At 31.9% G+C, this 17082-nt stretch overlaps 1 protein-coding gene across 4 annotated transcripts in view; it reads left to right on the top strand.

Moving 5' to 3' along the window:
* LOC110609104 (nardilysin-like) overlaps positions 1 to 17082 on the top strand; it is an 87974-nt gene that overhangs the window by 2604 nt on the left and 68288 nt on the right. For 2 of the 4 annotated variants that reach the window (XM_021748447.2, XM_043951100.1), the window contains 8 exons: positions 417 to 463; positions 2389 to 2501; positions 3238 to 3311; positions 3456 to 3551; positions 3633 to 3752; positions 5749 to 5982; positions 6470 to 6618; positions 7458 to 7614. In XM_021748447.2, coding sequence (XP_021604139.1) covers positions 417 to 463; positions 2389 to 2501; positions 3238 to 3311; positions 3456 to 3551; positions 3633 to 3752; positions 5749 to 5982; positions 6470 to 6618; positions 7458 to 7614 — 990 coding nt within the window. The remainder of the gene's footprint in view (positions 1 to 416; positions 464 to 2388; positions 2502 to 3237; positions 3312 to 3455; positions 3552 to 3632; positions 3753 to 5748; positions 5983 to 6469; positions 6619 to 7457; positions 7615 to 17082) is intronic. The other 2 variants (XM_021748451.2, XM_043951108.1) reach the window with 1 other exon arrangement.

Raw genomic sequence — 17082 nt, forward strand, 5'->3', positions numbered from 1 at the left:
TGATTATTTATGGAGTGCTGGGTTTCAACAAGTGGACACTTTTCATATTGTAAGCAGGTGTTGAAAAGAATGTAAACTGTGGAATCTATGTAATTCTAGCAGAAAGTGAACAAAATTATCTGTGCATGGATTATATAGCATTTAGCAATATGATCATCATTGGAATTAGGTTAGCAAAGTACTTGTAATCTGGCTTGCATAATGAAAAAGCATGCTCTTACTAGGTATGAAATCTCTTGCACTATTTTGATTGTTTTTGTTTCCCTGATTAGGTCTATATTTGTCCATCATATTCCAAATGCATTCGCTCTCTTGCCAGACAATTTTGACAAAATGCTTTGTTCATCCATTTCATAACTCTGCATGCTATAAATTTTTGGTACTCCAATATTGCTTACCATCTATATGTTTTGCAGAACACATGCTTTTCATGGGGAGTAATGATTTCCCAGACGAGAATGAGGTCTGTATAAACATATCTTTTTCATTAATCAGTTCACAAGATTGAGAAATATTATGGAAATGTGGATGTTAGGTAGAACCAGAACAGATTTGGGCCTAAGACCACAGTGAAAAGGAATAGAAAGAGAGAGAAGAAGAGCAGAAGTTATAGAGAATAAGAGAGAGAGACGGAGAGTTAAAGTAGAATAAATAGATAAGCGAGATAAGGAATTTCCAGATATGCTCAGCTGCTATGTATTCATTCAGTAACTGCTACCAGCTGGAATCACTTATCTTGCCATGATCTACCTCAACAAACACCTTCTACAACATTCTCCATCCAGCTAAACAACTCCAGCTCTCTTCTAACACACTCTAGATCTCTTATTATGCCTGTTCTTCTACACATAACAATAAACTCTTTTTTGCACCTTCTTAACCCAAGAGTGGTGCAAAATCAGGAAATTTGGAAACAATAAAAGACGTGTCTTCCAAGTAGCATCTTCCACAAGGAGATGAAGTCATTTGATGAAAACTTGAGGAACCAAATTATTGTCGCTAACAATGGTTCTGGACTGCAAAACTTGCTAGGAGCAATTTGCACCAATTCATCTGTCATACTGGAAGCTCCAACAAAGGCACAACAATGTCCCTAACTTCTTCTTCATAATGGGACATGAAAGACTGGATTTGTAGTAGCAGGCTTTGGGAGCTTGTAAGCGACATTTCCAACCCTTGCTAAAACATGGTAAGGGCCATAGTTCTTGGCATCAAGTTTTAAGTGCTTCCTGACAGCAATAGAGGGATGCAACCTCCAATAAACCTAATCTTCTACTTCAAGAATGCCTCTCACTCCTAAATCTATGCGTCCTGGCAAGTGATAAATTGTCCTTCAAAAGGCCAATTGCTTGTTGTTTTTCCTGGAAAAAAAATCATGGACTGGAACAGTTGGTAAGACCATAGTTGGTGGATCATGGTACTTTTGAGTCGTGGTATGGGTATGTGGTATTTCAATGAATGAAATATAGGATGAGGGGGATAGGCTTAATTGGTACTTTGACTGGTGGTATATTTACTTGGTACACCAATTTAATTTAGGACATGTAAATTATATTTATGGAATATAATATAATGTTTACATGATTAAATCTATGACTACTGATAATTGATAACATTTATATTTTTATAAATATTTTAAAGTTTAACTAATAAAATAATAATTTATACTCCCAAGTCAATACTGCCATCTATGCCACTAACATTTAAATCTACTACCTCATGTAAAGAGTTTTAAAATGTATTTTCTTTTTATTTTTCTTTTGTTATGCCTTTCTTATTCTTTTCCTTGTGCCTACATGATATTGCACACATGCGTATTTATTTCTCTTTCTTCTTTCCTTCAATCTTTCATTCATTGTCGTAACCTCTATTTTGGTAACTTAGATCATGTCTCAATGATTTCGGATGCAAAGGTATCACGTTTTGGTATTCAAAAGCATCTCCAACTGGCTAAACAACTCAAGCTCTCTTCTAACTCACATTAGACCTCTTATACTCATCCTTTTTACATAACGATGGATGTTGAAGTGGTTTTTTTTTTTTTCTTCTGTCTTTTTGAATTTTTGTATGCAAGAACACTATTAGATGCATGGCAGTAGAAAACTTCTTTTCATTGAGTTTGGACTTAGATATCTTCTTCTTTCTCTCTTTGAGTGATTAATATTTAATGTAAATAATTACCACCTGAGGGACAATTGAACAAAGAATTAGTTCTAGCATGCATTTGTTATAGTTTTCCCATTTTGTTCCTTTGATGATTGATCTCTACACTAGTTGCTTTTACAAGATATGTGCATGTTTTTGTTCTTCTCGTTAAATTTTATAAATAATTACGTTGGGTAACACAAGTGTAGCTTGGCCTGTCAGTTTGACTCTTTTCTTTGCTAGTATGATAGTTATTTGTCCAAGCACGGAGGTTCATCAAATGCATACACAGAAACTGAGCATACATGCTACCATTTTGAAGTCAAACACGAGTTTCTTAAGGGTGCCTTGAGAAGGTAAACATGTACTCTTAATGGGAGGTATTTGATAGTCAAAGTCCTTGATTCCCTTTTATATGGTTCAGTGCCTGTGTATTCCACAATGATCTCTTTGTTTCCTCTATGTCTGTGTTTGTGTGGGCAAGGGCCTGTGTGTGCAAATGAAGAAATCAGATGATCCTTTTTGATGCTGTTGCTATTGATGTTAGTCATGTTTTAATCACTATCTACATTTCAAACTTAAAATATCAACTATGGTGAAATATGTAATTTAGGTTTAATTCGTAATCTAATTGATTCTTTTGTCCAACTAGGATTATTGTTATATTTCATTTAAATATTTTTAATTATAATGCATGTGTAGGAATACTAAATACATGGAAAATTGTTGAAATCGAAGTGAGGCTTCGAGGCTTATACTTATAAGGCAATGAAAAATAGTTGTCTGTTTGCTTTCTTAACATCTTGATCAAAGTAATAGTTTAATACTTCTATTGATGGATAGTTTAGCATATCAGTTTTTCATGACTATAAACAAGTATGTTTATCTTATGTGTTGAATGGTAATTGTTGTTTCTTGTCCTGACGTTTGGCCTATTCACTGAAGGGCTTCATGCTTTTTTTTTTTCCTTCTTTCCTTCTTTTTTAAAATTTTCGCATCTTTATCTTTTTATAGTTACATTTTAGGTAAAAAATGTCTTTGAAGTCCAGAAAGTACTCAAGAAGTTTTATTTTGTTCTTCTTGGTTTACCAGATTTTCTCAGTTTTTTGTTTCCCCTCTTATGAAAATTGAAGCCATGGAAAGAGAGGCGCTTGCAGTAGATTCAGGTGCGTTCTCCTTACCTAAATGTGTTTTTAACTTTCTTTTCATAAAAATAGATCATTTTTCAATTATTTGAAGATGCATTCTTATTTTGCTATCAATCCATTCTTATTGTTGACTTGTGCATGCATGAAACAAAATGGATATAGAGTTTAACCAGGTTTTGCAAAATGATGCTTGCCGTCTGCAACAGCTCCAATGTCATACATCTAAACCTGGTTACCCATTTAACAGATTCTTCTGGGGTAGGTTTGCTTCTCTTACATTTCATTTTAGGATTCATGTGCCTGAGTGTGTGAAACTCTAATTTCTTTGGTTGCTTGAAGGAAATAAGAAGAGCCTTATTGGTACCATGGAGAAAGGAATAAATTTGCGGGAATATATTCTGAAATTATACAGAGATAACTACCATGGTGGATTGATGAAACTAGTTGTCATTGGAGGAGGTAAAGTTTTTGTTCATAGATTCACAACATGCATGCTCTATTTTATAGCGCTTAGGATGTGATCACACAAGAGAAAATTGAAATGACACAGGGTATTCAATTGCTGAAGTGCATTCAATTCATTGTTGAAATTTGAAGTATAATTTTCTTTTATGGGACATTGGCCTCCATGAAAGGAGATAATTTAAAATATTGGGTTGCTTAGACGAGATGGAGATCACAGTGGGTATTATGTCAGAGGTATATTATGGGGGTATCTCTAAGAAAAGCGATAGTGCAATGTTATAGTGGTACAGAATTGTCAAATTGAGAATCAAAATCTTCATTTTGAATCAAGAATTGAATCAAATTGTAAGCTTCAATAAAATTCTCATAATTAATTAAAAATGATATATGTTCTAAAAAATCACATATTTGATATGTACACAATTATCATTTAGCTAATTAGAAGAATGTTTTATAATAGAATAATATATATTCTTATTATATCATATAGTTTTAGGTTACAAATTATGAACTCTTTAATTATGGACAATGATTAGCATTATGTATATGCTAAAACTCCTTTCTAAATTTGATCACATAATTAAGGGATTATGGCCTGGAAAAACCTAAACTTTTTCATTTTTAACAATTCTAGCATATATCTATATATATATATATATATATATATATATATTTTGGTTAAAGATCTAGCCTGAACTTTGCCTATTGAATTAATTGTATACTACGTTGCCTACTTTTGTTAAACATAACCCCTTTAGGCATGTAAGATCCTTAATCACTATCTATCCCCAAATTAATCCCTAATTAGCTTTAACTTCAAATTAATATTTCTGCTCTATTTTAATTTAGGAGCAAAATAATTTATGATTTGGTTTTGATTTAAATTTTAGTTTGGATTTGATTTATTATTATAATATTAGTTTGATTTGATCTTAAATACAAGAAAAGGAAGAACTAAGAAAAATATTCATATCATTATAAATAAAATCTATAATGTATTCTTCCATATAAAAGTCTTGTGGTTCTCTTGTATTTTTATTTAAATTAAAATATTTATTTAATTTAGGAGTTAGAGCTAATTATTGTTTAATTGGAGATGGGCAACAATTAGGGAGTTGATTGCGCAATGGGGTTCGGTTTAGCAAAGTAGTTAATGGAATATGGTACATATAGTTCAGAGTGGATATGTTAGGATTTTTAGTGTTAAAATTTCACGTTTTTTTTGGCTATTAACTTATAATTAAATAATAAAAGGTGGTGGATTAAATTAAAAAAAATAAGAATATACTGTAGTAGAGAATATCATAATTTGACATCAATATTTAGGTAAGTAAATTAAAAGAAAAAGAAAAAGAAAAAGAAAGAAGAGGGAGAGGGGAAAAAGAATAGCTGGTAGAAGAAAATGGTTCAAGAAAAGTTTTATTGCTTCACTTAATTTACTTGATTCAGTCTCAATTCTTCTAATTCAATCATGATTCAGGTACATTTGTAATTTACCCCATAGATTGAATCACTAGGATGGAGAATCAAATCTATCCATATGAATCAAATCGTTAATTATTAGATTCTAACAAGATTTAGATTCACCTTATAATTAGAGAAGTAAATTGAAAAAAAAAAAAAGAGAAGCTGATGGAGAAAAAAAGGCTAAGGATTCACCTCTTAGATTTGAATTGCTAGGGTGGAGAATCAAATTAAATTATAAGAGTTGAATTAAGAATTTATAAGATTTTAACAGCATTGATATGGTTACTAAAGTTGATTATAGATTTCAGTAGACTATTATTTACAAGAGTAATGTTCGACTAAAAAGCATTTCATCATTTAGCTCTTATTATCAAATTATACTCTGTATAGAAGGGAAAGTCTGCTTATCTGGAAAATATTAAAATCTATGGTCATTCTTTAAGTGGGATTTGAGAGGAAAATTCTATGGGGAGTTTATTTTGGACTTTTGCTAATTTGATGACAATGTGATCAAATAATGCAGAGTCACTGGACATACTTGAGAGTTGGGTTACAGAATTGTTCGCTAATGTCAGAAAAGGTCCTCAGGCGCAGCCAAAGTTTCAGGCGCAAGGTCCTATCTGGAAAGCTGGTAAAATTTATAGATTAGAGGCAGTTAAAGATGTTCATATCCTGGACTTAACATGGACACTGCCATGTCTTCGTCAAGATTATCTGAAGAAATCTGAAGATTATTTGGCTCACCTCTTGGGGCATGGTAAGAAGATACTATATTTCTTGGTCATTCACCTCCTAATAAAAAGAGAAGTAAAGTCTGTGTATATGTTGTGCAATTGTGCACAAACATGCACCACATATAATGTATGATAGGGTTTGTAAATATGTGAACTTAATTCTCTGCACTAATAAAAAGTGCATCACATTGTCCGTCTTCAAAGCACAGTGGACTTGAGATATGTTAAATGAATGAGTAGATTTTGCTCACCGTAAGTGGTATCTAGTTTTGTAATGCTGGAGCTTATTATTTATACAGGCATAAAATATTAGGTCCCGCTTTTCCTTAAATTATGTCTTTTTTTCTTCTTTGCAGTGTTTTATGTTATTATTGACCTTGCTTTAAGTTTCTTCTTAGATTAGCATGTAATGTCCATAGGCTTTCTTGGACATCTTTTAATTCTCCTATACAGCTGGCCACATGTTTTTAGCTTGGGTTTCATTGCTAACTACAAGTTTACACCTTGCAGAGGGCAGAGGAAGCTTACATTGCTTTCTCAAAGCTAAAGGATGGGCCACATCTTTATCGGCTGGTGTTGGAGATGAAGGAATGCATCGATCATCTGTAGCTTATATCTTTGGCATGTCAATACATCTCACTGACTCTGGCTTGGGGAAGGTACTATCTTTGTACCTTCTACTTACTAATGTTTTGGATTCTAGAATACAGTTAGATTATCCCACATATTGTGTTTTTTTCTTTGTGGTGTGGTCCTTTCTTTTGAAGGCCAAAACAATATACAAGATTTTGTTTCCTTGAATTAATTTTGAGGTGATATTATTGATGCAACTTATTACATGCTCATCTCAAGCTTTTTTTTTTATTTATATTTTTTGAAGTCGTGGGACCTATAGGTTATGATATGTTAATTGCTATAATGTCTTTTATCAATAAAAAGTTCCAGACAGCTTGGTCTATAACTCAGCCTGTAAAGAACTTTAGATGCAATCCTACTCACACACCTATTGCATGTACTAATGTCTTCCACTTCTCACCTCTTTCTAGTTTCATCTGATATTGATTCTCCTATCTACTTTGATTTTACCTCTTCCTCTTATTTTCATATTTTCTTAAAAGAGGGGATAAACTTGCATGTGTTTCACTTAGATCATATATAATTGTTGACCAACGCAGAAGATCCCTGTAATTATGCTTGATTACAGAGATTTTATTTTCTACCTTTATTGTAAATATTCCTAATTAGGTGTGTTGTAAATATTCCTAATTAGATTGATTTTTTGTATATAAATAGTCAAACCTTGTAAGAACAATTCAATTGAAATAGAATAAAAAATTCCTCCCAAAATTCTTCAATAACTCTTGGTAGTGACAATGCCCTAGCTGGTGATTTTGACTGTGATGATTGTTTTTGATGGACAGATCTTTTTTTTTTTTTTTAAAATTTTTTAGCATGCTTTACTAACTTTATCATGCTGTTGTTATGTTTTTATTTGTAGATTTTTGACATCATTAGCTTCATTTATCAATACCTTAAGTTACTACGCCAACTTGCACCACAAGAATGGATATTTAAGGAACTACAAGATATTGGAAACATGGAATTTCGATTTGCAGAAGAACAACCTCAGGATGAATATGCTGCAGAACTTGCAGGTTTGGCTTCATACTTTTTGCTTGCTGCTGTTGTTTTATGGTAGTTTCTACCTTAGATTTCATAATTTGCTTATTTAGTTCTAATAGCTCTCTCACTTACTATTTTGCTGAGATTTGAAATGTTAAGTTAATTTCACTTTGAATTGGGAAATTCACTTCTCACTATTTGATTGTTTTGTTTTATTTTATGATTTGTGTGTTTATGTTTTTGTTTTGGCAAAATGTAAGGAGCTGCAAAATTTGCCTTATAACTTGAATTTCAGGGATTTCATGCATGCATTGCCGATTGCATAAACAAAATGGCTCCTAAAATATGCTCGAGTAGCGTTTATGACATTTCTCATCAGAATTGTAGTAGCTTCATAACATTTATTTAATGTTCTTGTATTTTGTATAATCAAATGCTTTAGTCGTTTTGTGAGATTTTCTATCAATGTACAGGTTAGTCAACTTATTTTTAGCCTTGGCCAAAGGGACTAAGTAGTATGGATAGTATTGTTTCTAGATAGTTTAATAATTGAAATTACAAGCCTAAATAATATAAATTTCAAGGTTAAAACAAGTTGACTAATGTTTTATTTGATAGAATGACTAAAAGAATTTGATTTTACATTTTACAAAGCTGTGTTAATTGGATTCAAGAAAAAGAAAATTAGTAGTTAATTTTGACAAACTACAAAGACCTTATAGTTATTTATTCAATTTTTATTTAATTTGTATAGCTGTAGAAGCTCAATGACTAGCATATTAACTTGAAAATATAACTTTTTTAGAAATTGATTATTATTTATCCAGATTTATGTATAAATTTTATATAAATAAATTGATAATAATTTTTTTAATCCTTTTAAAATCGTAATAATTATTTGTTGCCTTTTTATTTAGTTTTCTTGAAAGTGATAGTGGTAAGTTAATGCTCATTAATATTTATGCCAATTCGTCTATAAAGATGAATCAATTAATAAAATTTTTTGTTCTTTATATATATATATATATTTTAACTTTTACAAATCATAGTAATAATTCAGTGTCAATTTATTTATTTTACGTAATCCTTCCAAATCAGTAAGCAAGCAGGTGACATTTTGTCTCAAACAACCCTTGCTAAGTCAATTCTTCCGCTGCTCTGTGGACTGATTATTCATCCGTCATTGCCTTCTCTGTGGTTCGTCTTTCTCTCCTTATCTATTTTTTCTTCTCCTTGTTCTTCTTATCTTTTTTCCCTTCTTATCCTCATTCTTTCTGCTTCCCATTTGGAGATGCATCTTCATCTTCATCATCTTCTTTTCTATTTTTCCCTTACTTTTTCTCTTTTCCTTCATCTCTTGACTTCTTGCTGCCATGGAAACCAACTTGTAAAGAAAACTGCAAATCGTTCGAACCCCTTATTTCGTGGAACCAAGATGTGTATGCAAGTGTTTTGCAACGCTGGTGTACTGCATTTTTTGATGCGTTCCCAGTTTGTGGTTTGCAGTGGCAGCAATTTTGGTAACTATAAATAATACAAATTATATTAACTTAAAGGTGATTTAAAAAAAAAATGTAAACAACATGAGAATTAATTTAATGGCAGCTATAAATCATAAAAGTTAATTTACTCTCATAATGGCAATAACAAGAAATTTTAGTTGAAAAAATTTGGAAGCACCTAAAAGCTTTTGTAGAAGATAATAATCTAATATATTTTCATATAGAGAAATAATACATACTTACAAGTATCTCTCACTGAAAAGGGATGTAAAACCCAATTAAATCCTAGAATCAAGCTATCTAACAAGGGAAGGGATATACAACATATTTACATTTGATTTCCATAACACTTCCCTTAAAGTTGGAGCATAGATATAAATCATACTTGATAATTTGTAGTCAACCCGAGCTCCACTAAGAGCTTTAGTGAAAATATCTCCTAATTGTTCTCTAGTTCTAACGTATCCTATTGAGATAAGCTTTTGTTAAATCTTTTTATGAACAAAATGACAATCAATATATATATGTATATTAAAAGCAATATGAAGAGCAACATGACTGTCAAACCATAGTTTCACAAGCATTGACATTTTGATGCCAACTTTATCAAGTAACTGAAGTATCCACATTATTTCACACATTGATTGTGCCATACCCTTGTATTTTGATTCTGCACTGGATCGAGAGACTATATGCTGCTTCTTACTCTTCTAAGTATTAAATTGTCTCCAACAAAGACACAATATCTTCTTACTCTTCTAAATATCAAATTGCCTCCAATAAGGAGACAATATCTTCTAGTTAATCTTCTGCAATCTTACATCCTGCCTAGTCGGCATTTGAGAAACATCCGATATTCAAATGCCAATGGTTATTATATAGCAAGCCCATTCCGATAACATAAAATTTGTCCTTGAGCTTTCTAATAAGCAACAGTCGGGAAAGACATGAACTAGCTTACTACACTAACAAAGTTCATGTCAAGCTGAGTTATTGTGAGGTAGTTCAATTTGCCTAGAAGTCTTCTACATTTCTTCAAATCTTCAACAACTCACCATCCCCTACTATCAACTGTAAATTTGGCATCACTAGCGTATTGCAATGCTTAGCACTGAACTTCTCTGTTTCTACCAATATATCAAGAACATATTTTCTATGAGATAAGAAAAATACCTTTCTTACTTCTCATAACTTTAATACCCAAAAAATACTCTAGCAAACCAAGTCCTTTGTTTGGAAGTGGCTTTTCAGGAAAGATTTAAGGGGGAAAATGCATGCAGAATCACTCCCAATGATGACAATATCATCCACATAGACAACTAACAAAATTAAGCCAGCCTCAGACTATCTATAAATACTGAATGATCACACCGATTCTTTTGCATATCGATCCCTTGTACCACCTCACTAAATCTTCCAAATCAAGCTCAAGCAGTTTGTTTTAAGTCATACAAAGATTTTCGAAGAATACAAATCTTACTTGACTCCTCCATGAGCAACAAATCCTGGTGATTGCTCCATATACACCTTCTAAAGATTACCATGAATCAAAGCATTCTTGATATCAAACTAATGCAAAGGTCAATTATAGATAGCTGCCAGAGAGATAAAGCGACGAACAAAAGCCAATTTGCAAGTGGAGAAAGAGTTTCAGAGTAATCAATGCCATATGTTTGAGTATACCGCAAAACCATCAAGATTCACCTTCATTGAGGAGTGAACAGTATTCGATTCAAACCGAAATAACTGACCAAATCAAATTAATTTAGAAATTCAGTTCGGTATTATATTCATTTCGATTCGATTTTAATTTTCAAAAAAATTGATTATTTTGGTTCGGTTCGGTTTTGGTAAGAAAGAGTTCAATAAAATCGAACCAATACTATGTTGTTTTGATGATATTAGGAGATTAGACTCTAACCAAAGTTTAAATACTTCAATTTAACCTTAAAACACTAAAAATAAGATGTATAAAATAAAATGGATAATTATAAAAAACTATCATGTGGTTTGGCACTGTTTTGAAGTAGGGCCTTGTAATTTAATTTGTAATAAGAGTCATGTGGTTTCACTCCATAAATAATGTGAGGCTTTTCTCTCTAACACCGTAAGTAATTACTGACGTAACATTTAAAAATTAATTAAAAATAATTTTTAATTAGGAATAATTCACATTTTAATCCTTAAAGTTTTATAAAACAAATAATTTAGTTCATACATTTATAAATTTAGTTATAAAGTCTTATTTTATAATAATATAGTCTCTTTAATTATAATTCTTCTCTATATTTTTACGAATTGGTCCCTAAATTTATAATTATTTACAAGCAAGTACTTATGTTCTTTACGGATTAATTTCACATGTTTATTAAATGTTTAAAAATAAATAAATAAAATTAAATTAAATCAAGAATTTTGACACAATATGCATTTAAATTTAAGGCCCAAAAGTTTTTCTCGTCTAACTTTTCCCTTCTCAATAAATTTTCATTTAATTAAGACAAAAAGGAGATATTAAATTTTTTATTTAATTTTTATTTTTTGTGTTTCACATATAAGATATTGAAATTTAATAAACAGAGAGATTAATTTATAAATATAAGGACTTATTAGTAGTTATAATATTTAGAGACCAATCTAAAAAAAATATAGGAATTAATTTTAATTAAGAATATAAAATTTAAATTAAGAAATTATTTTAGTAGTCAAACAAAACTTAATAGACTAAATTTAAAAAGACAAAGACTAAAATGTAGTTTTCATTAAATATTAGGGAGTAAATTAATTTACCATTGCTATTTAATGATGCTAGAGGAAAAGACTCTCTTTGCTAATGACATGAAAGTACAAGACCTATTTTGTTATAAGTTAAAGTATATGACCCTAATTGAAAATTTGTTAAACCACATAGTAGTTTTTTTTATAATTATCCCAAAATAAAAAGCCCAACTGACTGAATTGAATTGAACTGAATAGAGCCTAAGAAATTGGCTGCTCTAATACCATGTAGAGGATAATAATTTGATATATTTTCACATAGAGAAATAATACATATTTATATACATGTTCTCTCACTAAAGAGGAATATAAACCCAATTAAACGGCTAAAATCAAGCCCTAGAATTAGTCCTGGAATCAAGCTAACAAGGAAAGGAATATGCAACATATTTACATTTGGTTTCCACAACAATAACAATTTTAATCATAAAATAAAAGCAAATTGTTCTTAATTTTTGATATTAGAAGAAAAGAATAAAAGGAAGATGCATGAAGACTAGCTCAACTTCCAGTGTCGGTAACCGAAGAAAAATGGGTATCATGACAACATAGAAGAGAGAGAAGTTCTTGGTGTACCAGCCCCTTAGATTTTCTTCAAGTCAGCAATAGGCAAGAAACGCAACAAATAACAAGTAGATCTCTTGTAGGAGGCTAGAGTAGACAAATGTAAGTAGTTCTTCTTCTTCCCTTTTTTCTCTCTTTCCCTTTCTCCTTCGCCTTCACTTTTGCTGGTTGGTTAGGAAACATGAGTGCATTGACACTTTTGCCCAGAGCAATGGAAAGATTAAGATTAGGTTGAGGAACATTGGTAGGGTCTGAATCTTCTAACGGAGAAGATGGTTGAGGGTCGAGTCAAGAGTCTTCATTCTCTTGGAATAGACATGAATAACAGGAGGATGAGTAGCTGGTGGTGCAAGAGGATGTGAAGGATGAGAGACTGACTAAACAATGTAAACTAAGATCCTGAAATAAGCAGTAATTAGGAAAAGACCGGTCATCAACTGATTCTCCTTTTGGGACCGGTGATGTGATGAGATGGCCAAGTCACCCTAAGTAGGTGACTTGATTTGACAACTAATGGACAATAACTAGATTTTTGGAATAGAGCCTAAGAAATTGGTTGGTCTAATACCATGTAGAGGATAATAATTTGATATATTTTCACATAGAAATAATACATATTTATATACATGTTCTCTCACTAAAGAGGAATATAAACCCAATTAAACTGCTAGAATTAGTCCTGGAATCAAGCTAACAAAGAAAGGAATATGCAACATATTTACATTTGGTTTCCACAACAATAACAATTTTAATCATAAAATAAAAGAAAATTGTTCTTAATTTTTGATATTAGAAGAAAAGCATAAAAGGAACATGCATGAAGACTGGCTTAACTTCCAGTGTCGTTAACCGAAGAAAAATGGGTATCATGACAACATAGAAGAGAGAGAAGTTCTTGGTGTACCAGCCACTTAGATTTTCTTCAAGTCAGCAATAGGCAAGAAAAGCAACAAATAACAAGTAGATCTCTTGTAGGAGGCTAGAGTAGACAAACATAAGTAGTTCTTCTTCCCTTTTTTCTCTCTTTCCCTTTCTCCTTCTTCGCCTTCACTTTTGCTGGTTGGTTAGGAAACATGAGTGCATTGACACTTTTGCCCAGAGCAATTGTAACACCCCTTACCCTATCAAAGTGTGGATAGAGCAAGGATTGTCACAAACTATACTTTTTTAGACATATCAAGACTAAACAATTTCCTTTATCTGTAAATACCAATGTTTAGGTAGTCCAAGTAAATTTTATAAGGTGATTAAAGTAACTGTGAGATTTTAAACCAAAATTTTAGTAGAGTCTTCTCTGTTTCATCAATATTTCAACCTGTGGCACATATGAAAAACACATGCAAAATTATCAACTGTTATTTGACATCTTACTATTCTTTGATTTACATAACCTTTAAAACTCACTCTATTTAATATGTACATGCCAAAATATAACTGTACTCTGACTCATGGACTCAAAATAACCAGCTATGATAATGGCCTTGATATCTGATGTAGACCTCTGATGAACTCCGCGTGCCTACTTTATCTACAACCTGCGTGAGGTAAAAACCAACACGCTGAGCTAAGTGGGTGATTGCAAACAAATAACAAAATAGAGCAAACAAGTTCACATATGTAGGTAATCAAGTAAACAATTACAAGCTAGTCAAATGTTGTTAACATGATACAAAGCATGCTTGTCAACTTCTAAGTATAAAGTATGAGTGTCATATGTATCCTTGTGCACGACAAGAATTTCCTTCATATTCGATAAAAACATATTCTTTTGCCTTTACTGCACATTTTCTATTTATAGCAAATCACCATAACTTAGTGCATGAAATAGATGCAGACATGTTAACATTCACTGATAAGTTCTCAAAATTGAGTATCAATCTTAATTAAGTTCTCAGCCCTTATAAACACATAGTAGGGTCAACTAGGTAGATAAGAAGTTATAACGGTAGGCTCAGAGGCCGAAATTGTGATAGCAGGGCTCTGTGACCGTGCTTATGAGGTACCTGATATGTAACCTCAAATATATAGATCATGTATCGGTAGCACTACTGCGAACTCTGTATGTTTATATGGCATGCCATACCCTTAAGCTAACCTCGACTCCTATTACGTTTACTAGGGCCAAGTATTATTAATTCAATGTAAATGCATATCATTTGAAGCTATTTGTATTCATTTCCAAAATACATAAATCATATGTCAAAGTTAACAAGTTGAGAAACTTATGGCAAATAGTGCAAAACTTTGTCAACATAACATTCCAATTTGAGAAAACTGCATTCTGCCATGTATTGCATAAACTTTTGAAGCAGTTTAAAGTTATAATTTGACTTCAGTTTTTTCACAAAAAATGTACATTTATGTCTTATCTTTCCAACAAGGTATAATTCATGAAAATCTGATCATTCTAGCTTAAGTTATGAATTTTTCTTTAAAAGCTGCTTCATAAGGTCTTAATCAGTCCAGTATTGGTATTTGTTTATAGTATCACAAAACATATCAGATTCATGCATTTCCATACAAATTCAAGCTTAAGTGTCTTCTACAAAGTTTTAGGTATACTGTTTAGGATTCATTTGGAACTGGTCTTAACAAATTTCACTAAGTACATAATTAGTTATGGTACAATAAATACACTTTGTTCCGGATGCACTATCACTGTGTCCAGTTTAGGTTCACTTGCAATTTTCATCATCTTACCTACAGATTTAGAATTTGATCAATTCATGAAAGTTTTAGATCTTTGTCTCAGCTTTCATTTGGTATATCATAGGCCTAATTTCAATAAATACACAGTAATTTATGAAGTTAACACAAGCTGCCCTGTTACAACCTATTTTGCCAGGTTTGCACTTTTAGCTCTCATGTTAAATTTCTTTACTCTAAGCCTTTCAAACACCATTTTAACATTCATATAACATATTTATACAATCAAAGAAACATTTTCAGCAAGTAAAATCAACCCCTAATTTCACTTATTCATGACAGAATCAAAAGAAAACAGAAAATCATACAAACACCAAACCTTTCTTGAATTCCTCTTTCTTTTCCTCTTCTACTCTCTAGCTATCTCATTTCCCTTTGATGTTCCTTCACCTAGGTTAATTTATATCTTAGGGAAGGATTGAATAAATTATAAATTAAAGCTTTATAATTCAAATTCATGCATGAAGAAATGAGAAGATACTATTTCCTACACATTTCTAAGCTCACCTTTGATTATCAAGCTTGATGTATATGGAACCCTAAACTTTTTTTTCTTCAATTCTTTCAATATACGGCTCTTCCTTTAGCTCTTGATCTTAGGGTGAATTTTGGTTAAAGGAAAAAGTTGATTTGGTGAGATTTTTGCTTGGCTTTGGTGGGAGAAAGAAAAGCAATTCTTTTTCCTTGAAAATGGAATGACCTACGGCAACATGAAGGAAAGAAGAAGACAACTCCTTTTCACTTTGCTTTGTCATTTCATTCATGCATAGTTAGGTGACACATGGAGGGTAAACTGAATTTTGTCTTTAAACTTTCCATATTCACACTTTAACCTACTAAACTCTTTACCATGTTTCAATTTAGTTTTCAAACTTTCAATAATCATAGATTGACCTACTAAATTATGCTTTTAGCCTTTAGAAGTCCTTTTCACTTAAGCAAGCATGACGGATTTTAACAAGCATCTCAAGCAAGCTCGTCGGGAAACCCTAAGCACCTCCCGAAAGTGACTCGTTCCTGACTTGCTAATCACACTGTCTACTTTATTTCTGAATACGTCCGTTTCTTTATTTGAGTTTTCTATGATTCAGTTATTAGCAACTTAGAGTTATGCTAACTCCTCCCTTAAGTAGCTCGGGATAAGCTAGCACCTCCCCTAATACCACTTGCTTTGGTAGTGAAATAGCCTAACCTATACCTAGTGATGTCACTACTCTAGCTATGGGTTTGAGGATGTTACAGCAATGGGAAGATTAAGATTAGGTTGACGAACATTGGTAGGGTCTGAATCTTCTAACAGAGAAGATGGTTGAGGGTCTGAGTCAAGAGTCTTCATTCTCTTGGAATAGACATGAATAACAGGAGGATGAGTAGCTGGTGGTGCAAGAGGATGTGGAGGATGGGAGACCGACTAAACAATGTAAACTAAGATCCTGAAATAAGCAGTAATTAGGAAAAAAAATGAGATACAACAACTTAAGAGATGAGTAATTTTACTAATAGAGAGCAAATCAAATGTGAACTTAGGTAAACATAAAATAGATGACACAAAAATTGAGGGTGTTAGATTGGCTACCCATGACATGAGATTTAGACCTATCGTCTGAAGTGACAGAAGATAAAGGATGGTGTGATTGAATGTAAGACAAGGCTAGAATTTTTTGTCATGTTTTATGGCACCAGAATTAGTGATCCATTTTGAAGAGGAAGACAAAGGACATGTAGTAGATTTACATGACTCAACAGTTGCTGTGATTGGGGAACTAATAGACTTTAGAGATGTTATAGGTTATAGGAAGTAAATATGCTAATATATGAAGTAAATACTGATAGATGTATTATTTACTTAATCTTAGGGATTGCATGATTAGAGTCTTGGTTTCCTTTCCTTTCTATATAAAGTCTCTCATGTATAAATATGTTGTAATCTCTTTGAAGAATTTTGGGAAA

The sequence above is a fragment of the Manihot esculenta genome, chromosome 2 (assembly GCF_001659605.2).
Source record: "Manihot esculenta cultivar AM560-2 chromosome 2, M.esculenta_v8, whole genome shotgun sequence".
Classification (NCBI taxonomy): Eukaryota; Viridiplantae; Streptophyta; class Magnoliopsida; order Malpighiales; family Euphorbiaceae; genus Manihot; species Manihot esculenta.